Below are 26,186 nucleotides of genomic sequence, written 5' to 3'. Positions count from 1 at the left end.
AGGGGGTGAAAGTAGGAGGGGAGGAGAGGGAGGGAAATAAAAAGGCCAAGAAGAGGGAGAGAGGAAGTAGCAGGAAGGAATGGGCAGGGAGAGAAACTAAGAGGGGAGGGGATTAAAAAGGCCAAGGAGAGGAAGAAAGGAAGTAGCAAGAGGGAATGGACACAGGGAGAAAGGAGGAGGAGAGGAGAGGAGGAGAAGATTAAAAAGGTCAAAGAAGAGGAAGGGAGGAAGTAGCAAGAGGGAATGGGCAGGGGGAGAAAGTAGGAGGGGAGAGAGGGAGGGGAATAAAAAGGCCAAGGAGAGGGGGAAAGGAAGCAACAGGGGGAGAAACTAAGAGGGGATTAAAAAGGTCAAGGAGAGGGAGAGAAGAAGTAGCAAGATAAGGAGAGAAAGTAGGAGGAGAGGGAGAGGAATAAAAAGGCCAAGGAGAGGGAGATAGGAAGTAGCTAGAGGGAATGGGCAGGGGGAGAAAGTAGGAGGAGAGGGAGGGGATTAAAAAGGTCAAGGAGAGGGAGAGAAACTAGGAGGAGAGGGGAATAAAAAGGCCCAGGAGAGGGAGAGAAGTAGCAAGATAGGGAGAGAAGCTAGGAAGGAAGGGGAGGAGAGGGAGGGGAATAAAAAGGGCAAGGAGAGGGAGAGAGGAAGTAGCAAGAGGGAATGGGCAGGGGGAGAAAGTAGGAGGAGAGGGAGGGGATTAAAAAGGTCAAGGAGAGGGAGAGAAACCAGGAGGAGAGGGGAATTAAAAAGGCCCAGGAGAGGGAGAGAAGAAGTAGCAAGATAGGGAGAGAAACTAGGAGGGGAGGAGAGGGAGGGGAATAAGAAGGGCAAGGAGAGGGAGAGAGGAAGTAGCGGGAGGAGAGGGGAGGGGATGGGCGGGCAGGGGGAGCAAGTAGGAGGGGAGGGGAGGGGAGGGGAGGGGGGGAGGGGAGGGGAGGGAGGGAGGGGAGGGGAGGGAGGGAGGGTGAAAAACTGCATGTCCCAGGGTGCGTCGGGGCGGGTGCGCGTGCGCAGTGCGGCGGCGGTGGGCGGCGGGTGTGTTCTCCGCCGAGGAGAAGCCGGCCAGAGGAGGAGGGAGGGAGGCAGGGAGGCAGGCAGGCAGGCAGGCAGGCAGGCAGGCAGGCAGGCAGGCAGCGGGGCCCACTTGAGAGTCGAGCAGCAGGAGCCGCGCCAGCCCGGGCCCATGATTCCCATATGCCCTGTAGTCTCCTTCACCTATGGTGAGTCGCCTCGCCCCGCCCGGCCCACGGGGAGGGAGGGAGGCAGGCGGGGAGGGCCGGGGGCGCGCGGACGGGGCCTGACACTCACGCCGCTCTTCTCTCTGTCCGTCCGTCCGTCCGTCTGTCTGTGTCCGTGTGTCCGTCCGCCATGGGACCCGCCTCGCAGTGCCCAGCCGGCTGGGGGAAGATGCCAAAATGGCGACCGGCAACTACTTTGGATTCACCCACAGCGGGGCGGCGGCGGCGGCGGCGGCGGCCCAGTATAGGTAACGGCTCCCCCCTCCTCCCCCTCCTCCCCCTCGTCCTCCTCCCCGGGAACGGGCCTCCCCTCCCACCTCCTCCTCCCTCCTCCTCCTTCTCCTCCTCCTCCTCCTCCGGCTGGTCCTTGGGCCCCGGGCGGGGGAGGAGGAAGAGGAGGGCGCAGGGGGCAGCGGGGAGACGGGCGATGGACGGGCTGCCTAGGCCCGCGAATTAAAATGGCCTCCTGCGGCCTTGCTGAGGCTCGGGAGTCGAAGCGCCTCCCCGCAGGGCGAGGGGAGGGAGCCCGGCCCGGCCTTCCCTCCCCTCTCCCCGCCCCTTCCGGACCCCCCGACTGCCGGCCGGGATCGGGACGAGGGGAAGGTGGGCAATTGTGATTTTGGAGAAGGCCTTACCCTGTGCTGAACGCTCTTCCCCGCGCTGGGTAATAATGATGCTATCTCTTAAGCGCTGGGTCTGGGCAAAGCGTTAAGCTCTGGCCCTGGGCAAAGCCTTAAGCTCTGGCCCTGGGCAAAGCCTTAAGCGCTGGCCCTGGGCAAAGCCTTAAGCGCTGGCCCTGGGCAAAGCCCTAAGCGCCGCTCCTTCCGGACCCCCCAACTGGGGAGGCGGTGGGGTGTAATTATTTTGATGGTGGTGAAGGCCTTACCCTGTGCTGAACACTCCTCCCAGGGCTGAGTAATAATGATGTTATTTCTTAAGCGCTTGCCCTGGGCAAAGCATTAAGCGCTGGCCCTGGGCAAAGCATTAAGCGCTGGCCCTGGGCAAAGCATTGCTCCTTCCGGACCCCCCAACTGGGGGGCTGGGGGGGGTGTAATTATTTTGATGGTGGTGAAGGCCTAACCCTGTGCTAAACGTTCTTCCCGGTGCCGGGTAATAATGATGCTATTTTTTAAGCGCTTGCTCTGGGCAAAGCATTAAGCGCTGGCCCTGGGCAAAGCATTGCTCCTTCCGGACCCCCCAACTGGGGGGTTGGGGGGGTGTAATTATTTTGATGGTGGTGAAGGCCTTACCCTGTGCTGAACGTTCTTCCCGGTGCTGGGTAATAATGATGCTATTTTTTAAGCGCTTGCTCTGGGCAAAGCATTAAGCGCTGGCTCTGTGCAGAGCACTGTTGCTTCCGAACCCCCCAAATGGAGGGCGGGGGGATGTAATTATTATTTTTGTGAAGGCCTTACCCTGTGCCCAGTGCTGGCTAATAATGATGCTATTTAAGCGCTTGCTCTGGGCAAAGCATTGCTCCTTCCGGACCCCCCAACTGGAGGGGCGGGGGGGTGTAATTATTTTGATGGTGCTGAAGGCCTTACCCTATGCTGAACACTCTTTCCAGCGCTGGGTACTAATGATGCTATTTGCTAAAGCGCTAGCTCTGGGCAAAGCTTTAAGCTCTTGCTCTGGGCAAAGCACTGCTCCTTCCCGACCCCCCCCACCTGGGGGGGGTGGGTGTAGTAATAATTTTGGTGGTGGTGAAGGCCTTACCCTGTGCTGAACACTCTTCCCAGCGCTAGGTAATATTGATGCTATTTGTTAAGCGCTTGCTCTGGGCAAAGCATTAATCGCTGGCTCTGGGCAAAGCATTAAGCGCTTGCTCTGGGCAAAGCATTGCTCCTTCCGGACCCCCCAACTGGAGGCGCGGGGGGGGGGGGGAGGGGGGTGTAATTACTTTGGTGGTGGTGAAGGCCTTACGCTGTGCTGAACATTCTTCCCAGCACTGAGTAATAATGCTATTTAAGTGCTTGCTCTGGGCAAAGCACTGCTCCTTCCCGACCCCCCAGCTGGGGGGACGGGTGTAATAATTATTTTGGTGCTGGTGAAGGCCTTACCCTGTGCTGAACATTCTTCCCAGCACTGGGTAATAATGATGCTATTTGTTAAGTGCTTGCTCTGGGCAAAGCGTTAAGCACTTGCTCTGGGCAAAGCACTGCTCCTTCCGGACCCCCCAACTCGGGGGGGGGGGGGGGGGTGCGTAATAGTTTGGCAATGGTGAAGGGCCTATTCTGGGCCAAGCACTCTTCCAAGCGCTGGGTAATAATGATGGTATTTCTTAAGCGCTTCCTATGTGCAAAGCATTAAGCCCATGTTCTGCACAAAGCACTGCTCCTTCCGGACCCCCTAACTGGGGGATGTAATTATTTTGGTGGTTGTGAAGGCCTTACCCTGTTCCGAGTGCTCTTCCAAGCGCTGGGTAATAATGATGCTATTTCTTAAGCACTTCCTATGTGCAAAGCACTGCTCCTTCTAGACCCCCCAACTGGGGGGTGTAATAATTATTTTGGTGGTTGTGAAGGGCCTACTCTGTGTCGAGCACTCTTCCAAGCGCTGGGTAATATTGACGGTATTTCTTAAGCACTTATTCTGTGCAAAGCACTGACCCTTCTGGACCCCCCCCCCCCCCCCCAACAGGTGGAGGTGTAATAATACTTTTGGTGGTTGTGAAGGGCTTTTTCCGTGCCGAGCACTCTTCCAAGCACTGGGTAATATTGACGGTATTTCTTAAGCGTTTCCTAGGTGCAAAGCACTGTTCTAAGTGCCGGGGGGATACAAGGTGATCAGGTTGTCCCACCTGGGATTCACAGTCTTCATCCCCATTTTACAGATGAGGTCATTGAGGCACAGAGAAGTGAAATGACTTGCCCAAAGTCACACAGCTGACAAGTGGTGGAGCCGGGATGAGAACCCATGACCTCTGACTCCCAATCCCATGCTCTTTCCATTGAGCCTCGCTGCTTCTCTGGTAATGAGGTTATCCCACGTGGAGCTCACAGTCTTCATCCCCATTTTCCAGGGGAGGGAACTGAGGCCCAGAGAAGTGAAGGGACTGGCCCGAAGTCGCACAGCTGATAAGTGGCGGGGGCGGGATTAGACTATGAGCCTGTTATTGGGCAGGGATTCTCTCTGTTGCCCAGTTGTCTGTTCCAAGCACTTAGTCCAGTGCTCTGCACTTAGTAAGTGCTCCATAAATACGTTTGAATGAATTAGAACCCACGACCTCTGACTCCCCAGCCCGGGCTTTTTCTACTGAGCCACGCTGCTTCTCAGGAAGAGGCCTGCCCCCGCTCCCCTTAGCATCTCTACCCGCCTCGGTGCCCGAGCTAGAGGGTGTGGTCCCCCGCTGACAGGGCCTTGATTTCCCCAAGTTTCCCTCCACGCCAGGCAGCCAGCAGCAACCACCTGTGGAGGCCTGCGGCCCACCCAGTGCTTCGCACAGATACTAAGTCGTGTCCACCCCCAGAGAAGCAGTGTGGCTCGATGGAAAAAACCCAGACTCGGCAGTCAGAGGTCATTGGTTCTAATCCTGGCTCCTCCACTTGTCAGCTGGGTGACTTTGGGCAAGTCTCTGGGCTTCAGTTACCTCAGGATGAAGACTGAGCCCCAAGTGGGACAGCCTGATTACCTTGAATCCCCCCCAGTGCTTAGAACAATTCTTGGCACTTAGTAAGCGCTTAACAAATGCCATCATTATTATTAAGTAGCGCCTGGCAAAACCCCTCATGCCTCAGGAAAAAAAAAAAGTGCCTCCCAAATCCCCACTTGAGGAATTGGGCTATCAGTTGAAGGAGCTCTGGAGAGGTTTAATTCTGAAATTAAAAATGACCCCATGGGGGAGAAAAAAAAATCTTGGTTCATTCATTCAGTCGTATTTATTGAACGCTTACTGTGTGCAGAGCACTGTACTAAACACTTGGAATGTACAGTTTGGCAACAGATAGAGGCAGTCCCTGCCCAACAAAGGGCTTACAGTCTAAAATCTATGGAAAAAAAGCGATATAAGATGTGGAGACTTTTTACCTTTAACGACAAACTTCAATAAGGCTAGGGTATTTAAATGTAATTGTGTGATGGAACTGCAAACTCTAGTCCTGTGAGGATGCAAGCTTGAACTCTGTAAATCAGGCCTGGCCAAGTTTATTTGGCTCTTGAAGTCACCTTATCTGTGGCATCTGATCATGGTCAGGAAGGACAGGCATTTATAAGCTCATCTTCTAGACTGTGAGCTCATTGTGGGCAGGGAATGTGTTTGATGTTGTACTCTCCCAAGTGTGTAATACAGTGCTTTGCATACAGTAAGTGCTCAATAAATATGATTAATAATAATAAAATCCCATTCAGATCTGTTTCTCCCCCTCCCCGGCTACCACCCCTGCCACTGGAAAGAAAACACACTTTGCCAGCAGAGGAGAGAAGAAAGGCACCTGAATCTCTTGCTGCTTTGAGAGCAGACACTTTCCATCCCTCCCTTCTCCCCAGTGGAACTACCTTAGCTATTTCCTTATCTCTTAATCTTCCCATACTCCTCTTTTCTTCCCAAGGGTCTAGGGAGCACAGTTAGATGTTTAAAAATGAGGTTTTGGACAGTTATCAATATTTTTTAAACTTCTAAAGAATTGATGCTAGAATCCAAGGTCCTATGGCATTTTTCACTAGTCTTGCCACAAGAGTATCTTTAAAACCCAAGGAACATTTATTGATGCCTATGGATGAAATTGTGGTGCCAAAAATAAACTTCAGTGGACTATATCACCTTAAAGTTTTACCTCCAATAAAAGTGAGATATGAGAAATAGGTACTAAAATTTTTTTTGGTTTGTCATAGAAAAATTCTCACAACAGTCAAGTGTGACTTGCTGAAACTGTTCAGTGTTTTGTGATTCTTCATGGTTGGAATTTTTCTGTAGACTTCTGAAAAGATCACACCGCTTTTTACTGTTCAGAAATCTCATGGTGTTCACTAATTTTTTATTTGTGCTTTTTTCTGGTAGTTGGTTGTACCCATCCTGACTGCTTCAAAGGGAACTCCAGTCCTGACTCTAGCATCCCCTCACCCTAGCCCCTGCTGTCTCTGCCCACCAACAATTGCAGTCCCACCTGCCCAGGCAGCTATCAATGTTTTTAAAGCAGCGTGTTCTAGGGAAAAGAACATGGACCTGGGAGTCAGAGGATCTATGTTCTAATCCTGGCTGTGCCATTTGCCTACTGTGACCTTGAGCAAGTCACTTCGGTCTACCTCAGTTTCTTCATCTGTAAAAGGGAGATGAAATACTCACTCCCTTCCCACAAACTCCGAGCTACATGTGGGACAGGGAATACGCTTGATTCGGTTGTCTTGTATTTTCCCCTGCACTTAGCACAGTGCAAGTGCTCAGCAAATGCAATGATTATTACCACTGCTGCTAAGTATAGCTGGTATTTGTGATTTCACCTACTTCGCCAGGGTTTCTGTAGTCTGCTGCAAATATTGAGGAATGGTTGAACAAAAGTAATACCAGAGCAGGAGCTGGACCTTAAATCAACGTAGGTTTCACTGCGTCCTGCATTTTAAAAAGTTGGGGAGACCCATTTACCTGAGTCATTGGCATGGTTCACCAGAATTTAACTTGTCCGGGGGATCGTGAGGGCCCCCCAAACCAGAAGTGATTGTTTTTGGGGGTTGGAGGGCCCAGGGATCCAAACTTCTGTCGGTACCCTCTGTTCTCTCTGCCTCTTCTGTGAAACATCATAGCAAGAGAGTTGGAGATGGAGTGCAGCTACTTGGAGGTCCTGAGGAGTCCATTCTACTTCTAAATTAACACTCCATTGAGTCCTGGGTGGCAGTTTCAGTCTAGCCCTTGCTGGACAAAGAGGCAACATGTAAGCCTTCTAGTTTTGCTGCCCATTCTTGTACCTGCCACCAAAGAAAGGCAGGGCTAGCTTCGTGGGCCTCAGACCTGCTGCACCATCCCCATCAACGTCTTCCAAACCTACTGTAAGTGGAGCACGGTACTAGTTGCTAGGGGACTATGAAGGAGAGGTAGAAACAATCAGTAAGTACTAAGCACTTGGGAGAGTACAGTAGAAAAAGACTTGGGCCCACCCCTTGAGTAGCTTACAGTCTATCAGGAGAGACTGACCAAAGTCAATTTCAGATAGGGAGAAGTAGTAGAGCATGTAAAATATGGATTTGTGTTACAGAGGGGTTGTAAGTGCTTGAGCGCTTAGGTGGTGAGAAATTGCTTTTGGGAAAGATAAGCTGGGGAGATTAGAAATACATTGGGGAAGGCCTAGAGGAGATGTAATTTCAAATGGGCTTTGAAAATGGGGATTGCTGAAGGGGAAGGGCATGAGCACCAGGTTGGTGGAGGGAGAGGTAGCGGTGAGTATATTAAGTTTGAGAGGAATGAAGGTTATGACCTGGAGTTTAGTCAGATAAGAGTGGCTAATTAGGAGGGTGAGAGTTTCAGAGAGGAGTGGCAAGAGGCATGCAAAATAACATTTTAAGAAAATGATCCAGGTAACAGAGTGAAGCATGTGGAGAAGAGAGACGGGAAGTCGCAGACAATTTGGAAGGGTAGATGACTTTCCTGTCACTATGGACGGCACCGCCTTCCTCTCTGTCTCACAAGCCTGTACGTCATCTTTGTCACCATCCTTGTTTCATCTCTCACTCAACCCACATATTCAGTCTGTCACCAAACCCACAGTTCTATCTTCACAACACTGCTAAAATCTACTCAGTCCTCTCCATCCAAACGGCTGCCACGTTGCTCCAAGCACTTACCGTGCCCCTCCCTAGTTACGACGTATACCTCCTTGTTGACCTCCCTGCCTCCTCTCTCCTCACTCCAATCCGTACTTCACTCTGCTACCCGAATCATTGTTCTAAAAAAAGTTCAGTCCTTGTCTCCCCACTCCAAGAACCTCCAGTTGTCGCCCATCCACGTCTACATCAAACAGAAATTCCTTTCCATTGCCTTTAAAACAATCACCTTGTTCCCTCCCGTCGTACCTCGCTGATTTCCTCCTACAACCCAACATGTTCACTTGACTCCTCTAACACCAGCCTACTCATCGGACCTCTGTTCTGTCTCTCCACTGACCTCTTGCCCGTGTCCTACCCCTAGCCTGGAAGTCCCTCCCCCTTCATATCTGACAGATGGTCATTGTCCTCACCCTCAAAGCCTTATTAAAATCACATTTCCTTCAAGAGGCTTTCCCAACTCAGTACCCATTTCCCCTGCTGCCTCACCTTTGCACTTGGATTTGTACCCTTTAGTCACTTCACCCTTAGCACTTATGTACCTATCCATAATTTATTTTAATGTCTGTCTCCCCTTCTAGACTGTAAGCTCCTTGTGGGTAGGGAATGAGTCTACTACCTCTGTTATATCGTACCCTCCCCTGTGCTTAGTACAGTGCTCTGGACACATTAAGCACTCATTAAATGCCATTGATCGATTAATGGATGGGGCGGCGGGCTGGAAATAGGTGATGAATGACTTTAACCTGAGAATCTACCTCTTCACTGCCCTTAGATGCTACTCGGGCCCATCCAAAGGCCAGTTTAAGAAAGCATCATAATAATAATTATGGTATTTGTTAAGCACTTACTGTGTGCCAGGCACTGTACTAAGCACTGGGATGGTTACAAGCAAACTGAGTCGGACACAGTACTTGTACCACGTGGGACTCACAGTCGCAATCCCCATTTTACTGTTGAGGGAACTGAAGCACCGAGAAGTGAAGTAACTTGCCCATGGCCACACAGCAGACAGGTGGCTGAGCCAGGTTTAGAACCCTGGACCTGACTCCCAGGTTTGTGCTCTATCCATTATGCCATGCTGCTGTTTATGAGGGCTTCCTCCTACTTTTGCGGTGGTCTGAATTGTTGTTTACCCACATTCAATTTTATAGGGAGAATTTTAATTACACTTTTTCATAAGGAAGGTTTGATTTTTGAAGCAGTATATTAATGTATTTTTAGTATTCCAGCTTACGTTTAAGAATGTTCTTCATTTGCATGCGTATAAATACTGTTAATATTAGTGATTGCCTATGTGAAAAATGTCAGATCCTAGTTCGTTGTATCCCAAGGGAGAAATTAAATGGTTTTTGAATAAGTATAGTTAAAAAAAAGTTGAAAGTATAATTTGAGTTGGGCAAAAGAAGGATTTTCAAATCTTGCAATCATTTGCCAGTCTTGTACAAAATACATTGGACATCCTTGTTTTTATAAAGTTTTAATCCAGAAGGATCTTGAAAGTATTTACCAATGTGGACAATCAATGGTATTTGAGTACTTACTATGTGCAGAGCACTGTATTGAGCACTTGGGAGAGTACAATACAACAGAATTAGATACATTCCCTGCCCATAGTGAGCTTGCAATTTAGAAGGATGCGTGTAGATGTATGTGTGTACAGAAATATGTATGTAAATATGTTCAGAAGGAGGATGTACCCGGTTCATATTGCCCAACTCTGAAATTTAACCATCTCTGGGAAGAAGGCAGCAGTGGCTTACCAACATGGAATTTCTGTATAATCGAGTTAAAAGCCATTTAGGCCTATTCTGTTAGTTTTAGTTTTTGTTCATTGGAGCAATGAAAAATATTTCAGCGGTATTAGTTTTGGAAATAACCCCAGTCAGTTCATTCATTCAGTCATATTTGTTGAGCACTTACCATGTGCAGAGCACTGCACTGAGCGCTTGGAAAATACAATTCAGCAACAAATAGAGACAAGTTTTGGAGTTGGTTCTTCAAGTTTCAGAAAGGTGTGGAGTTTTCATATTCTTGTTTGGCACATCTGAACAGAAAAATGTTCATAAGAACATTTCAAAGCGATGCTCCTAAACAATTTTCAGGGGCGAAAAAATTCTATTAACAGTAAGTCCAGTGCCATTGGCTGCCATTAATCACAACATATTTTATTTCTCCTCAGATGCCAATATCTTTTGTAAAATCTGTCCTCTTGATAAAAATGTCAGGAGATTTACATTTCTTGTGCCCATAAATTTATGCAGTTGTGTTTCTTGAGCACTTACTGTACGCAAAACCCTGTACTAAGTACTTATAAATGCCACTAAATAGAAGAATTCTAGAGATACCACACAGCAAATTGTAGATATATAGAGTGTCCTAAATATCTGCCTCAGGTATATCTCTTCTTGCCTGGACCGTGCTTTATCTGTCAACCAGTCAATGGTATTTGAGTGTTTATGTGCAGAGCACTGTACTAAGTGCTTGGGAAAGTATAATATGTTGGATTCATGAGCCTAAGGCAGCGTGGCCACACTGGCTCCAAAGCTTAGCAACGGCTTTGATATCAGCAATGGGGTTTCTTAAGAATGTACACATTTTGCAGCCCCCTGCAGAAGTGCCCAGCCCAAACCTCTCACCCATGAAAAGAAGCCCTGTGGGACTGCTTTATCTCCACACTCCTTTCTCTGGAACCAGTTGCTGACCACTCCTCATTTTAAAGATGAAGCAGTGATGTTTTGGCAATTTAAAAAAATCTGAACTCTTGAATGAGAACCCTCCACTTTGCAAAACTTGAACTTGGGGAGCAGAAGCAGCTCGTTCTAGAGAGATATGTATGGAGGCAAGCCTCTGCTGTAGTTCAAGGAAAAGGGACAGGAGAAGTGGAGGGGGTGACTTCCACTTTTTACCCTTTCCTCTTCTCCCATTTATCAGTGGTATTTATCGAGCACTTACTCTGTGCAGAGTGCCTGAGAAAGTACTATGCAATGAAATTGCTAGATTTGATACCTGCCCACAAGGAGTGTACAGGCTACGGGGGGAGACGAGCATTAAAATAAATAGCGACTGGTTTGGGGAAATAAGAGTATAAAAATATATGCAAAACTACTGAGTGCTTAAGAGGTACACAACCAAGTGCATAAACCTAAAGGGGAGGGCAGGAAGGGGAAATGACTTAGGCAAGGCCTCTTGGAGGAGCTGTAATTTTTAGGAGGGTTTTAAAAATAGAGAACGCTTCACTCTTCCCTCCCTCTTTGCCTTTCTGCTTGTAAAACTCATGCACTTTTGATGAAGAACTTCGGTAGGTCCCAGGATTAAATTTGGCCATCCTAGTTTTGACACTATTCTACAAACAAATGTTAGGCTTGGGAATTTGTTAGAAAAGGCAAGCAGATTGAAAGGTCCATGGATGCCTAGCTTATTTAACAGAACAACTTAGTCACGTGTTGTTTCTAACTCTGTAGGGCCAGGCTCATGCCAACATTCAGTTATTCATTTAAATCCAATCTAGGGAAATAATACAATCAGAAAGCAAGTGTGTGTGTGTGTATGTGTATTTTGGGAGTGACTGTCTTAGCTTTCCCTATTGAATAGTGATGAAATACTTGAGGTTCTGTTTTTTAAAGTCTCACAAATCCCCATCTGAATTACAAGCCTGTAATATGTAAAAGGAACACTTGCCCTAAAAATGCTACTTTTTACCAGCATGTGTGTTTTGTCCTTTTTAATGGCTTTTATTATTGCTTGAAAAGTGTATCTTAAAAGTTTGATATGTCCTAGCAAGAGTCCTATGATAGAAAGTAATTCTAACCACAGTAAGGGTTATGTGATGCTTGCAATAGCTGAAATACCTGCCTGATTTTTACCGTGAGAGAGAGAGGTGGACTATTCCTTTATCTTCTGTGTCACTCTGCATTTTCTCTTCCTGTATTTCATGTAACGACCATCCTCTTCCCTTTGAACTTGAGGTCTTCTTTCACCCTATCTATTTCTTCATCTCTGTTTACCAGACCATCCTCATTTGTCCTTCTCTCTGTCTTGTATTACTCTTCCTCCAATTTCTCACACCATACCTTCCCTCTATCATTCATGGTTCCCCTTGTATTTACTTTCTTTTCCCTGTCTTCCTTTGTTCTTTTCATTGTTCTTTTCTCCTAATTCTCTTGCAGGCTTTCTCTTCCCCTTGTACCTTTGACTTTGTCCACTTTTTCTGCTCCTTGTCACTTTTTTTCCTTTCTTAACTGTAATTCTTTTCTTTTCCTCTTTTCTTTCCCTCTCCTCACTCTCCCCCTTCTATAGTTACCCTTTCCTCCTAAGTCTCCCTTGTATCAAGCTTCTTATTTCGCTCTCTCACTCAAAATCTCTCCCCTTTGTATCCCTCCTCCCCATATTCTCTGCCAGGAGCTTGTCTACCAATTCTATTGTATTGTACTTTCCCAATCAATCGAGTAGTTTGGGAGAGTAAAATACAACTGAGTTGGAAGAGCCATTACCTGCCCTCAGGGAGTTTAGACAGAGCAAGCACTTAGTACAGTACTCTGCACACAGTAAGTGCTCAATAAATTCCATTGACGGCAGCCTGGAAGGCAGAGTAGGGAAGGAGTCGCACATGATGGCCCTTTGCTTTATTCTCCAGGTAGCCTTGATGATGAGGTGACTCACCAGGCTACAGATACAGGGCTTCAGATTGCCCCCCCCCCCCCCGCCATATGGTATGGAAGACATCCTTAGAGAAGGCCAGTGAATCAGAAGTCAGAGTGACACAGCGTTCCATGGCTTCCCCTACACGCAGTATTATGTTTTTTGTTCTGTATTTTTAAAAATTAAATTATTGGGTCTATAGGCAGATAGATTAATTCATGCTCTTTATTTTGCCATTGATTTAAGAAATTTAGGCTTTCTATGCAGACTTGCTAAATACCGTACGAAGACAAGGTTGGCTGTTCCTTTAATTTCAATTAAATTAAAGTTCAATTGAAGGGCTAATGGTAGAAAAACTGAATCCCTTCTCTAATGCTATCTTTTTAAATGTCATCATCTCAAGCCAGTAACAATAACTGTGGTTTGTAAGGGCTTAGTCTCTGTCAAGCGCTGGGCTAAGCAATGCAGTCAGTACAGACAGATTGGACATGACCTTGCTCCACATGCAGCTCACATTCCTCAAGTGGGGAAGGAGAACATGGACTTCATCTCCGTTTTACAGATGAGGAAATTGAGACCCAGAGAAATCAAGTGACTTGCTCATGGTGACCCAGTAGATAAGTGGGGAAGCTGAGATTTGAGCGTGTGTCTCCTGACCCAATATCCTGTGCTCTTTTCACTAGACCACAATGAGAGACCCAGATAATAATAAGAAGAAGAATTGTGGTATTTTAGCACCTATTCTGTCCCAAATACTGTACTAAACACTGGGGTAGAGACAAGACATTCAGGTTGAATGCAGTCCCTGTCCCACATGGAGCTGACAGTTTAAGTGGAAGGGAGAACAGGTAGTGGACCCCCCCTTTTACAGGTGAAGAAACTGAGGCACAGAGAAGTTAAGTGACTTGCCTAATCAGTGGAGCCGGGATTAGAATTCAGGTCTGACTCCTAGGTTGTGCCAGTGAGAAATGGCCATTTCTCACTGTGACCTTTTCTCCTCAAAATATGATTAGAACTCGTTTTGAATGTGACTTCTGCTTGTAGCACCTATAACAATTTCCATTATAATAACCCCCAGAGTAAATTCTTTCACAACTTCTCATTCCATGGTGATGTGAAAGGGGCTTCCTTGGTGAAGTGAAAGGGGCTAATTTCCCAATCATCTTTCTATACCCCACAGCACTTTTGTCTAAATCTTCATACTTTGTGGCTTCCCTTTCAGTAATTTATTTTAATGTTTGTCTCCCCATCTAGACCGAAAGTTCTTCTGGGTAGGATACATATCTATCAACTCTACTATATTGTCCCAAGTGCCTATTATACTTCTCGGTCGGTAGCATACCAATCTAGCCTTCCCGGCACACCATTCTCTGGTGATATTGCCCCTTACCCTCCTAGTTATGAAGCCCCAAATGACTCCCAAGACCCTGTCTTCCTGTGCTTTTTGTTGTTATAATTATGATAATAAGTGCTTAATATGAGCCAAAAAACTGTGCTAACTGCTGGGGTAGACAAGAGATAATTAGATTGAACACAGTCCAGGTACCTCCCAGGGCTTAGTCTTAAAAGGAGTAGAATCACGGGGCCTGGAGCAGTAATCTTGGAGGGAGAAGAGCAGCTTAGATGGTGGAAAAAATATGAGGAAAGAGCCTAATCCATTTGCTGCTCCCACGATCCTCAAAATGCCATAGCCTTCAGGGACATTTGAGTGAACAGTATCTGACTGCCTACTCTGCAGAGCATTAGCACTTAGGAGACTATGATGAAAGGATGTTGTCTCCGTCCTCAGCCTTTTTATCTGAGACAAAATAATTTTTGGGGGAAAGGAAGAGACTAGTAATGTGGATATGCAGTTATGTAAGTGCATATGTAAATATGTAAATTTCCATGTAGAAAACGTCTTTGGGTGGCCATGAATACGTCAGTGCCAAGAAGGTGCAGAAGTGGTAGTTGGCAGGAAGTGACCCAGTGGGAAGAAAAATTAATCAGGGAAGGCCAACAGGGGGACATGGAATTTCAAGATGAAGAGTTTGTAATCTGTATTTCCAGGCAAGAGGAAAGTTATCAATAAAGGGTCAGAGATGGGAATGTAGCACAGTGAGAAGATTTGCTTGGGAGTTGCCTATCCAAAATCATTCAGGATAGATAGTAGGGTTTTTTTTTTGTTTTTTTTAAAGAACTTTTAGTTTCCCACACTGAAGATTCAAATATCTGGAGAATGGGATTAAAATGCATGCTCCCCAAAACCTGTAGACTACCAGCTCCATGAGATGCTGGGACTGCATCCAATCTGATTATCGTGCATCTAACCCAATGCTTGGCAAAGAGAAGGCACGTAACAAATATCACAGTCATTGTAATTATTAGAGATGTTCAATTTTGTGATTCTTGATTTAAATATTTTAATTCTGCTAAGAACAGTGTAAGACACTAAAAGGTCTTTAACAGTGCTTAGCAATAATCGGAAGTACTTATTCCAACTCAGGTATGGGTAATTACTTTGTCTTGTTGGCCACTTAGCCTGTTAGTTTGCCCGTGAAGAGTAGGGTGGGAGCTTAAACCACAGAAGTGTAATCACATTCGTCTGGGGCATTTGCTGAATGCCTTTCCTCTGGCCGTGGATAACCCTCACCATACTTTTTGTGGTTACAGAATCTCGTGTCTGAGGCTGGCTTGGAACCACTTTGGTTACAGCTCATGAACAGGCTTAAATCACTTGGTGAACCACATTTTGCCTGCCAAATGCTCCAAATGGATTAGGTTTTTCTCTGGACCTAGAACCATTCCCTCTTCACTTTGTTTACCAGGTTATCCCAAGCTAGATAGCTGTCATCTGTTGATTCCTCAGGTATCATTAAAAGAATGGTGTCTCAGTTCAGTTGGTATTTCCAGTCAAACCTCTTCAGTCCAAGGACTTCATAGAGACTAGCTAATGAATGAAGTTCCTTATTCTCTTTTTCAGGTATTAATGAGGGATTTTTTTTTAAGTAAGATTAAATAACATGAGTTAGGTGGGCAGTTTTGTAAACGATCCACAAAGGTGAAGAACAGGTTTCTTAATGAGGTGGTGGAAATTTACTGGCTTTGGAAATGACACTCTTGTGGTTGTTAGTTTTATGAGATTATTATATCATTTCCTTGGTGTATAGATCCTCCTACCTTTCTCAAAGAATTTCATAGGTTCATCATTGTACATAAATGCTCCTGCAGTGCAATTATTTTAAAACTATTACATTTCTAAATTGATGTGTATTTTAATGTATTTGAGGGGGGTAAATCTTAATAAAAAGAACAAACAGGAAGGAGAATGTAGAACGTTGAAGGTCATTCCAAGCTAATCCAACCAATACTACCCATATATATGGTAGAATGTTGACTAGTTATCCAAGCATCCTGCAGTGTCTTAACTCTTCAGTTAAGGTTAGAAAAGCACTTTAGATTGCCCAAAACAAGAAAAATAGTTTGGTCTTAGAGACACATGAATCTGTTTCTCTGTTAAATTACCAGTTGCTTTACAGTCTATATTTTCGAGTAAGATATTTTCATAAAGTCAGAGGCCTAGCTCCTCACCCTTTCTTACCCCACTAAGAAGGTCAGAAGGCAAAGTTCCCAAGCATTTCAGTGGAAGCACAGCAGCCTTGCTTCATATCTCCTTGACCAAAATCAGTTAAAAGCATTTGTACACATTGCACACATGAAACCAAAAGTTACTTTTAGCTTGGAAGTTATAGAAATATAGTCAGGGTGGGAAAGAGATTGAGTTGACATTTTGAAGCAAGTAGAGAAATGAGTGATCTCACATTCAGCAGGGATTACAGTCATGAAAGTTCTTCAACCAAAAATTGTCGAGGACTAATGAATGCCAGTCCTCTATAAGAGGAAAGGAAAGGGAGGGATAAAGCACGGGCCTGGGAGTTAGAAGGCTAGAGTTCTAGTGCTGGTTCTGCCACTTATCTGTTATGTGACCTTGGACAAGTCACTACCCTGTGCCTCAGTTACCTCATTGGTAAAATGGGGAATCAGACTGGCAGCCCTCATTACAGTGCCTGACACATAGTAAGCACTTAATAAATACCATAATCAAATAGGGAGTGGAAAAGGGGATTATAGAGACATCATCTGTGAATTAAGATGAAGTGTGGGGGGCCAGTTTTGAGATGATTCTAAATTGAATCAGAAGTTCAATGAGAATTCTCAATTCTAAAATGAGAAAGAAATGATGTTTTCAAAGCTAATAGACTTGTACTTTTAAAAAGTGATCAATAAAATAGCAAAACTTTGAGGTGAATTAATATTTTATTTTATAGATGCACATAGATTCATTTGTATCAAGCCCTGTTGAATATTTTGTATTTTAAAATTAAATCTATACAGAAATTATTCTGGAAAATCAGGGTAGAGTCATATCAACTCACTGGTCTCCTACTTAAGTATTCAACGATTGTACATATGTGTACAATCAATTATTTGATTACTCCCCCAATAGAGTGTACGTTTCATTGGCAGGGAATGTTTAATGCCTTTTATCTACTTTCCCAAACTCTTATTACAGTGGATGGTATTTGATGCTAAAATATACCAACATTATTATAATTCATTCATAATAGCAACTATGGTATTTAAGTGCTTACTCTGTGCCAGGCACTGTACTAAGCACTGGGGTAGATAGAAGATAATCAGTTTGGACACTGTCCCTGTCTCACACAGGGCTCACATTTTAAGTAAGATGGAGGACAGGTTTTTCCTCCATTTTACAAAGGAGGAAACGGAGGTACGGAGAAGTTAAATAACTTGCCCAAAGTCACACAGTAGATGAGTGATAGAGCTGAGATTAGACACCAGGTCCTGTGGCTTTCAACCCTGTGCTTTTTCCACTCGGCCACGCTGCGTCTCTATTGCTATTCTAATTCCGTGCCACCTATCATATCAAAAATGAAATCATTTATCAGGCAATCACTGGTATTATTTGAACAGTTCCTGGTTTTGATTGATTAGTTTACTGATTACTTAACTCTAAAGTAAATGTATATTTTGAAGTTTGATCAGGAAAAAAAGCTGATTATTCTTGTGATGCTCATTTTAATAGTCATTCGTCATAGAACAGATGAGTCTTTATCGACTCATGAAGACCTAAGGCCCCAGATCCTGCACTAAGGAGTTGATTATGGGGCTAGTGATTTTTCACAGCATCGCACACCTTCTCTCATCCTTGCCAGTCGTGTTTCCACTGGGGCAGTGGGTGCTCCACACAAGGAGGGGTGTGGTGCATTACAAAGTGCACACAGAGATATCTTTGCATATGGGATCTATTCGTAGCCAAAACCACTACAACAGAGTACCGATGCTGCCTGGTAGCACCATAGACCAGTAGGCTGTTGCCAGGAGAGGTGCCATGAGAGCCAGTGTGATTTTCGCTGCCCACACCTGCCAGCCATTTTCAGGATTCCCTCTGAACTTGTCCACTGCTCGAGACTCCGTACATGGTTTTTTTTTGGTCAGAAACCCTACCTGTTGGTGACATGGCCCTTTAGACTGAAAACTCCTCCTTCTAGACTGTCTACCAACTCTGTTTTCCTGTACTCTTCCAAGTGTTTAGTGCAGTGCTCTGCACATGAGAAGCACTCTGTAAATATCAATCAGTTGCCCAGTAGGTACTTCCCTACTTCAGCCATTTCCCTCTTCCCTCCCTCATCATGGTGAAGTGTGTGGGGGGTAAACTCTGGAGGGGAAGAGTTGTGGTACTCTAAATATATTTATAAATTTTTTGAGCCCATTTATTTCTCTGAATCTTTTTCTTCCTCAAACTTAGTGCACATATTTTTATTATGTACTTAACTGACTTTTAAATTGTTTTGCTACTCCACAATTACCCTTGGATTTCATAGTATTCCTTTAATCATTCCAAAATACATTCACTCTTAAAAGTTATAAAATATTGGCGAAAACCTTTGGCAAATGCAATGTGTTACGTATACTGTATTTAGAATCTTTTATGCTTCGTAATCTTCCTAAAAAGTTTAGAATTTTAGAAGTTACGTCTTGCAGTGAAGATCTCGTTGTGGGCAGGGAATGTGCCTACTGTTAGGTTGTACTTTCCCTAGGGCTTAGTAGAGTGCTCAGAACACAGTAAGCCCTTGATAAATATGATTGATTGATTGAATGCTGTTAGTGGGGCTCTCCTTTGGGGTTGAGTAGGATTTAAGCAGGAATAGGGCTGACAGTGCTGGTTTGGGTTATTGTTCCTTTACATATTCCCTTCAGCTGCCAGAATCAACAGCGACATTTATTAATGGAATGGAACTGATGTTCAACTGATATATGCTATGCAAAAATACAGTACTAAACAATAACAGCAGTTTTCTACTAGGATAATCCTAGTACAGTAGTCTGTAAGCTTAAAGATCATTGTTCTAAGCAAAGAAAAATAAACTAGGGCAGTAGGGTATTTTGTCTTATAGCATTTTGTAATACTGAGGTGTTCTTGAGTCTATTGAATTGAGTAGCATTCTATGCACTTCCCTTTTTGATGCTACATTTTACTGTGTTCGTGCTTAATGTATATAATGTGCTAGCTTCTCATTAAGGTGTGTAGCATGTTGGTTTAAAAGAGTTTGAATTCATTAGGATTCATTATTTGCAGCAATCTCTTGCAAAAATCACGGATTCACGTCCCCTCCCTCTCACTGCCTCTAGTGAAATAGAAAAAGAAATTCTCCCAAAATGTCTGAATGAGAATAGTCAAATATGTCTTGCAACCTTGTGGGGTCACGGGCACCAAGTGACAGAGTTCAGCTGCAGCGGGGCAGTCATCTAGTATGAATGAACCGATTAAAAAGTTTCCCAGGATCTCGTTTGGGGAGTTCAGCATGGGTGCAGCCCCCAGAGATGATACAGAGAGGTCCTGAAAGTTACCAGTGTGCAAAAGAAGCAATGCCAATCTTCATATAACATTATTTGTTCAGCCGTAAAACTCAGTCGCTCTCTACACTGGAGGTAATGCACTGGAGGTGATGGGCCTGAGATTTATGTTAATCTTGTACACCATTTTTATGAGATGTCTTTGAATGTCATTGGTGATGTGCTTCCTAAAGGCAGCAAGATGAACATGTTTTTCCACTGGAATGCTAGTGTCCACCTTAGGAAAAGCACATATTTACCCAAGGAATTCAAAATATAGTACTCTGAAGTAGTACTGACTTTGGTACTACTAAATGGAGAAGCAACATGGCTTAGTGGATGGATCATGGGCCTGGGAGTCAGAATGTCATGGGTTCTAATCCTGGCTTTGCCACTTGTCTGCTGTGTGTCCTTGGGCAAGTCATTTTACTTTTCCATGCCTGTTACTTCATCTGTAAAATGGGGATTGAGATTGTGAGCTCCACATTGGACAGGGACTCTCTGATCCAATTTGCTTGTATCTACCCCCTGCTTAGTACAGGGCCTGGAATGTAGTAGGTGCTTAAAGAACACCATGATGATAATAACTTCTAGACTATGAGCCCGTCTTCTAGACTATGAGCCCATTGTTGGGTAGGGATTGTCTCTCTCTGTTGTTGAATTGTACTTTCCAAGTGCTTAGTACAGTGCTCTGCACACAGTAAGTGCTCAGTAAGTAAGATTGAATGAATGAATAAATTTGGAGAGACTTTCTTGTCACCCAGTCAGATGATTTTCTTTACAACTAGGATTCCCACTTTTTGGAATCCCATTTCACAAACCATAGGCCATTAAATTGTTCCAAGAAAATTTAAAGTATGTCCGAATGAGGTGTCGCTTGTAAACCTGATGTGTATCTCATTTGGTATTCTGTGAATCATCCTAAGTAGAATAATACCCTCAAATTACGTAAATTTCCTCCACTGTTTTCATTGGATTTATTGTTCTTTTTCCTTGTATTATCTGTGTAGTTTTTTTTGTTTTTGTTTTTTTGTTAGGTGCTCTTGAACAACTCTATATATCCTCAGTTATGGCTGTTTGATAATGAATAGGGCCTAATTTAATATCAGTGATTCGTAAAGTGTACTTTGAGGGCCTGAGGTGAAAGGGGAAAAGAAGGCATAAGGAATCAACAATAGCTAGTCGGCAACAAATTCTAATACTTGTCTCTAGTAAGCTAACAGGCGAAACACATGCCTACGCTTATCTGCTTAAGTTTATTGAATGGCACTGTATGATGCCCGTTTTTGTCTGCCCTGTAGCCAGCAGCCAGCTTCGGGTGTAGCCTACTCTCACCCAACCACAGTCGCCAGCTACACTGTCCACCAGGCCCCGGTAGCTGCTCACACAGTCACTGCTGCCTACGCACCAGCAGCCGCCACAGTTGCAGTGGCCAGGCCGGCTCCGGTAGCCGTCGCAGCAGCTGCCACGGCCGCCGCCTACGGAGGCTACCCGACGGCACACACGGCGACCGACTACGGGTATACCCAGAGACAGCAGGAAGCGCCACCACCCCCTCCTCCAGCCACTACACAAAACTACCAGGTAAGAGCTGCCGTCCGAATCGCTTTTTGTACCCATCTCGGGTATAACCCTCCAATCCTTTCTTTATATATATATATTTTATGTATATATGTGTGTGTGTATATATATAGGTCAGGTTATTAAAGTAATAGGAAGCTTTTATAGCCTCATCACAGATTGCGAACCCTAAGGCAGAGGGGCGAGGGGACTCTATCTGAGGAGATGGAAACGCCCCCTAAAAAGCAAAGTATAGCACTGCCAAAAAATGGTTAATTTTGTAGCACCCTCTCAGGAGTCTTTATTTGGAAGAATGAATAGTAAATTATTGTAAACAGGAACCATTACTCGTCAGGGGAAAATGTACAGAGTTAAATCCCAATTCCCCTTCTTGGGAAATACTGCCATGGAAGAAAATGATGTGATGTTTCAGGGTTGAGAACCAGTTAATGCTTTTGATGTTGCAATAGGTTAAGGTTGTGATTAAGGTGGAGGAGGTTCCAGAGATGAGTAAAATTTGTGGTAAGAAGAATGTGATCATGGGAAGCAAGTTGAAAATATCTAGCCCCCCAAAAACGGTAGGAACAGCTTGCAAGTTGAACTAAAGGAAAGCCTTCTTTGAATAGTGGGAGGTAGGTGCACATTTGGAAATAATTTCTACAGGAAGTTATGAAGGCAAAAATGTCAGTGGGTTCATGAAGTATTTGGATCAAACCTTGGACGAGAACTGTTGATAATGGATGCCATTTTGTTGCCCTTCATTGACTTTTGAAGGGGGGAATAACCTTTAAAATTTCTGGCAGCTTGATCACACAAATGCTTTGTTGTATTAATGTTCTTAGGATTCTTATTCATACGTGCGGTCCACTGCCCCGGCTGTTGCTTATGACAGTAAGCAGTATTACCAACAACCAACAGCAACCGCGGCTGCCGTGGCTGCTGCTGCCCAGCCTCAGCCTTCAGTTGCCGAATCCTACTACCAGACAGGTGCGTTTTTATTTGAATAGCTGTTGCTAGTGTGGAGAATATACCACCCTAACATGTTGTTATTGTCCTTGCCTTTATCAGGATTATTACAGATATTTATTCCCATACACTGCACTGTGTGTGTGTGAAGGCACTGTGTTAAATGCAGGGGTAATGAAACAAAATTCAATTCAGACATACTCCCTGTTCCACAAGGGACTCGCTGTCAGAGTGGGGAGCACAAGCGTGTAGAATCATCAGAACATAATTCAGTCAACGAGAAAAATAAAAAAAAAATCAACAGTGCAGTATGTACATACATTAAACACTACGTGGATGGGACAGTTTTGGGGCATCTCACCATTCCAGTCCCAGAGGTGTAGCCTAGTCCTTTGGTTCAAAGATTACACTGTGGCTGATGAGACTACATCTATGAGTGCCTTGTCTTATGCCGAGTCAAGTCGTGTCTGACCCATAGTGACACCATAGACACATGTTTTCCACAACGCCCCACCTCCATCTGCACTCATTTTGGTAGTGTATCCACAGAGGGTTTTTTTGTAAAACTAGTGGTTTACCATTGCTTCCTTCTGCACAGTCAACTTGAGTCTCCACCCTCGAATCTCTCCCATGCCGCTTTGCCCAGCACAGGTGAGTTTTGACTTGCAGCAGATTGCCTTCCACTCCCTAGCCACTGGCCAAGCTAGGAATGGAAAGATTAGGCCTCTGCTTGAATCTCCCTCCCTTAGCAAGACTGGTAGAGTCCTGGAAACTCTCCAGGTGCGACCCTGAGAAGGGATCTGTGAGTGTAAGTGTCTTCAAGAGTGAAGCTCGTGCACACTCCCACAGTTTGTCTTTGAAAATGCAGTAGTGTACTAGAACAATAGCCCCATTGAGAAATGGCTTTAACCATCCTACATTCTTGAGTTCTTTGAAGACAAACATTGCAACCCCCTCTCCCAGCCCCCTACCTCCCACCTCCGCTTCAGCTGTGGGTGTGGCAACGCCCCTTCAGGTCCCACCCAACCCAGAGCCCCAGTTCCATCTGTACTTGTCACTTCACTGATCTAAAAAGATAAATGATTCTGCCCCCCCTCCCACCTCTAAGATAATATCCAATTCTGAGCAAACTTATACTAGTTGAGTATCATTCAGTGTTTCAGATCGCATTTTAGAACTACAATATATTTACTAGTGAAAGGGTAGTGACTGTCAGAAGAAATTTTATCCCTTGCCTTTTTTGTAACAATTTTGAACTCTCCACTACTGCATCAAGTTTAATCAAGTGGAACTTCTTGCTAATTGCAAACCTTCTACAGAACATAGATTTGAAAGCACCCAGAATCAATCAATCCTGTTCAATGAGCACTTACTGTGTCCCAAGTATTGTACTAAGCGCATGGGAGAGCACAATACAACAGAATTAACTGACATGTTCCCTGCCCGTCTCAAGCCAGAATGTTTTGCTTTTGCTAAATTTTTATGCTGAAATTGTATTTAGCACTGCTTACAGTCACTTGCACCTTTCTGGGAAATTGACGTGGGTATGCTTTCTGAAAAATTGCACTTGTAAAGCCCGCGACTACAGAGCAACAAAGCGTAATTAAAGGCCTAAAAAGCTACATTTGTTAAGGAAAGCAGAAGGCTCAGTGGGGTCTTCCTAGCAGTGATGAAAGAGTTAGGGTGGGCTCTAATGACCGAATAAGCACCCAAACATCAGTATTATATAAGTCATTTGTTTAAAGTGCCCAGGGTCATCATTGGTCGGGTCTTTTTTTTTTTTTTTAACTTTGAGAATTGACAGTATGGGGGAAGGGAAGGGGATTTGAAACAGCCGGAATGAGTCTGTGGCAGCTTCCACTTGTGGCAGTTCCTACCTGACTCCAAACCAGTGGGAGAGAGTGAGTAACCCCTCCATGCTACTGTTCTTCAAGAAGGCACACCGAGAAGTTGTTACGAGGCACCGTGGGTCTGACCAGGTAGATGCCGTCATGGCCTGTGGAGCCAGATTAGAGCCAGTCAGTGGGTGGCGGTGGCCTGGGAGCAGTATTTTTTCTGTCCCCAGAACAGAACCCCTCACGAGTGAAAAATCCGTGGGCCGGCTCTGGGGACTGGGAACCTCAGACTGCTGATTCTGAGACCAGATTGGGAAGTGAGACTGGGCTGAATGTGAAGTGACTCAGGACTCCCTTCTGAAGGGTTGTTGCCCCATGTGTGGTGGTTTCCAAGTTCCAGTCCTAGCTGCGAAGGAGCTAGGGAGCTGAGCTAGGGAGCTAACCATGCATTTAGAGAGCTACTTTGCAAGTGTGCCATTGAAGTCTCTGGCCATTTCTCCTCAGGCCTGGGATCTCACCTGGTCCTGTAGGACTCAGTCTCCTGTGGCTCCCCCTATTTCAGTATAAAAGAATTAGGAGGGGCTCTGAGGGCACCAGAGAGAGCCATTTAAACTCAGTCTTGCCCTACTAAGTTCAGGTTTGAAGTGACCTGCACCACAGCGCACTCGAAGGCAGATCTCCAAATCAGTAATACAAGGACCGGAATACCTCACGAAAACTGTATATGGTGAGGTATCACAAGACTGCTATTTAAAATATACTGGAACTCCTGCCAGGTTTGAGTGGAAATGCTTCTCTGAAATGGACACTTTCCGAGAACTACCATTACAGCTGAGAAACCCGTGAACTTTTCATTGTTCTGAAAACCCTTTATTATGATTAGGAAATGTACACTTTTGTGGTATTTTTAATTAAGGAAGGTAGGGGAAGAGCGGGGAAGAAATACCCAAAAAGGCGTAGTTTAGTAATAGCCATAACTTTGCTCGATTGTGTTTAGTAGTATCAGTGAATTAATGCTAAGGGTTCGTCCCTACCAAATTTCAAATTTTATGTTTTCCTCTCTGTTAGCTCCAAAAGCAGGCTATAGCCAAGGTGCAACTCAGTACACTCAAGCCCAGCAAACTCGACAAGTGACAGCCATAAAACCAGCTACACCAAGTCCAGCTACGACGACTTTCTCCATATATCCTGTATCTTCGACTGTACAGCCCGTAGCAGCTGCTGCTACTGTAGTGCCATCCTACACCCAGAGTGCTACTTACAGTACTACAGCAGTTACTTATTCTGGTAAGAATTAATTTGTCGTCTTTTATTGTATATGTAAATTGAAGGGGAGCTTCTACTAGACCCCGGTGACCCCACTGGAAATCGTCGCAGGTCTGTCCGTCTCTGCCACAAAGATCTGGGACCATCCTGTCTCAGGAACCGCTAAAAATAAAAAATCTATTTTATTTTTTGCCATTAATCTCAACAAGGTTTGTGTGATTTTCCTTTCATGACAGCATTGTGTGCTGAGTTAACTAAACTTGAAATCATTTAAAATCAAATAAGAATTGTGTCACAGAAATTGTAAATTTAAAAAAAAAAGTTACCCATTTATCGCATTTGGGTCATGGCCATCTCTTTTTCCACTTTTCCCAATTGTACCAAATGATTTGAGCACAGAGGGCAACCCAGGTTTATAAAGTTCTTTCTTGACAATAATTGGTGACCCTATATTCTCAACCACAGATAGCAGTAGAACTTTGGTAGGTTTTTTTTGTTATCCATGTTGGGGTAATTTCTCTTCGGGGTGTAAAGTGTTTAGCATGGCGTAGTGGAAAGAGCACAGGCCTTGGAGTCAGAAGTCCTGGGTTCTAATTCCAGCTCCACCACATGGCTGCTGTGATCCTGGGCAAGTCACTCAATTTCTCTGTGCCTCAGTTACCTCATCCGTAAAATGGGGATTCAGTACCTGTTCTTATGTGGATTGTGAGTCCTGTGTGGGACAGGGACTGTCCTGGCTATCTTGTATCATCCCCAGTGCTTAGAACAGTGCTTGATTCATAGTAAGTGCTTAACAAATACTGTTAGTAGTAGTAATAGTTATTGTATGTCGTACTCTTCCAAGTGCTTAGTTTAGTGTTCTGCACAAAATAAGAGCCCAATAAATAAGATTGACTAATTGCTGGAAAGATTCAGTTTGCAAAAAAAGAGCACCTGTGCTTGTTTTCAGTGGTTCAGATTGAGAACCGAACCCTTTTCATTCCAGTTATGGCACCCCAGCCTTTGCCTTTGCCCAGTAGTAAGAACTTAATAAATA

General features: G+C 44.8%; 1 protein-coding gene and 1 non-coding gene across 2 annotated transcripts in view; one reads left to right on the top strand and one right to left on the bottom strand.

Moving 5' to 3' along the window:
- Positions 1 to 1,075: 1,075 nt before the first annotated feature.
- ZFR (zinc finger RNA binding protein) overlaps positions 1,076 to 26,186 on the top strand; it is a 62,025-nt gene continuing 36,914 nt past the window's right edge. Inside the window, exons 1-5 of the mRNA XM_029059602.2 lie at positions 1,076 to 1,217; positions 1,384 to 1,483; positions 20,825 to 21,107; positions 21,926 to 22,070; positions 24,953 to 25,171. Of these exons, the coding sequence (XP_028915435.1) occupies positions 1,181 to 1,217; positions 1,384 to 1,483; positions 20,825 to 21,107; positions 21,926 to 22,070; positions 24,953 to 25,171 (784 nt within the window). The 5' untranslated portion in view covers positions 1,076 to 1,180. The remainder of the gene's footprint in view (positions 1,218 to 1,383; positions 1,484 to 20,824; positions 21,108 to 21,925; positions 22,071 to 24,952; positions 25,172 to 26,186) is intronic.
- Positions 22,711 to 22,847, bottom strand: LOC114810448. The gene has a single exon (XR_003758147.1). It is a non-coding gene; the product is annotated as a small nucleolar RNA SNORA7 (small nucleolar RNA).

The sequence above is a fragment of the Ornithorhynchus anatinus genome, chromosome 3 (assembly GCF_004115215.2).
Source record: "Ornithorhynchus anatinus isolate Pmale09 chromosome 3, mOrnAna1.pri.v4, whole genome shotgun sequence".
NCBI classification, from domain to species: domain Eukaryota; kingdom Metazoa; phylum Chordata; class Mammalia; order Monotremata; family Ornithorhynchidae; genus Ornithorhynchus; species Ornithorhynchus anatinus.
Note: the sequence above shows the minus strand (reverse complement) of the source record. Positions and strands in the feature narration are given on the sequence as shown.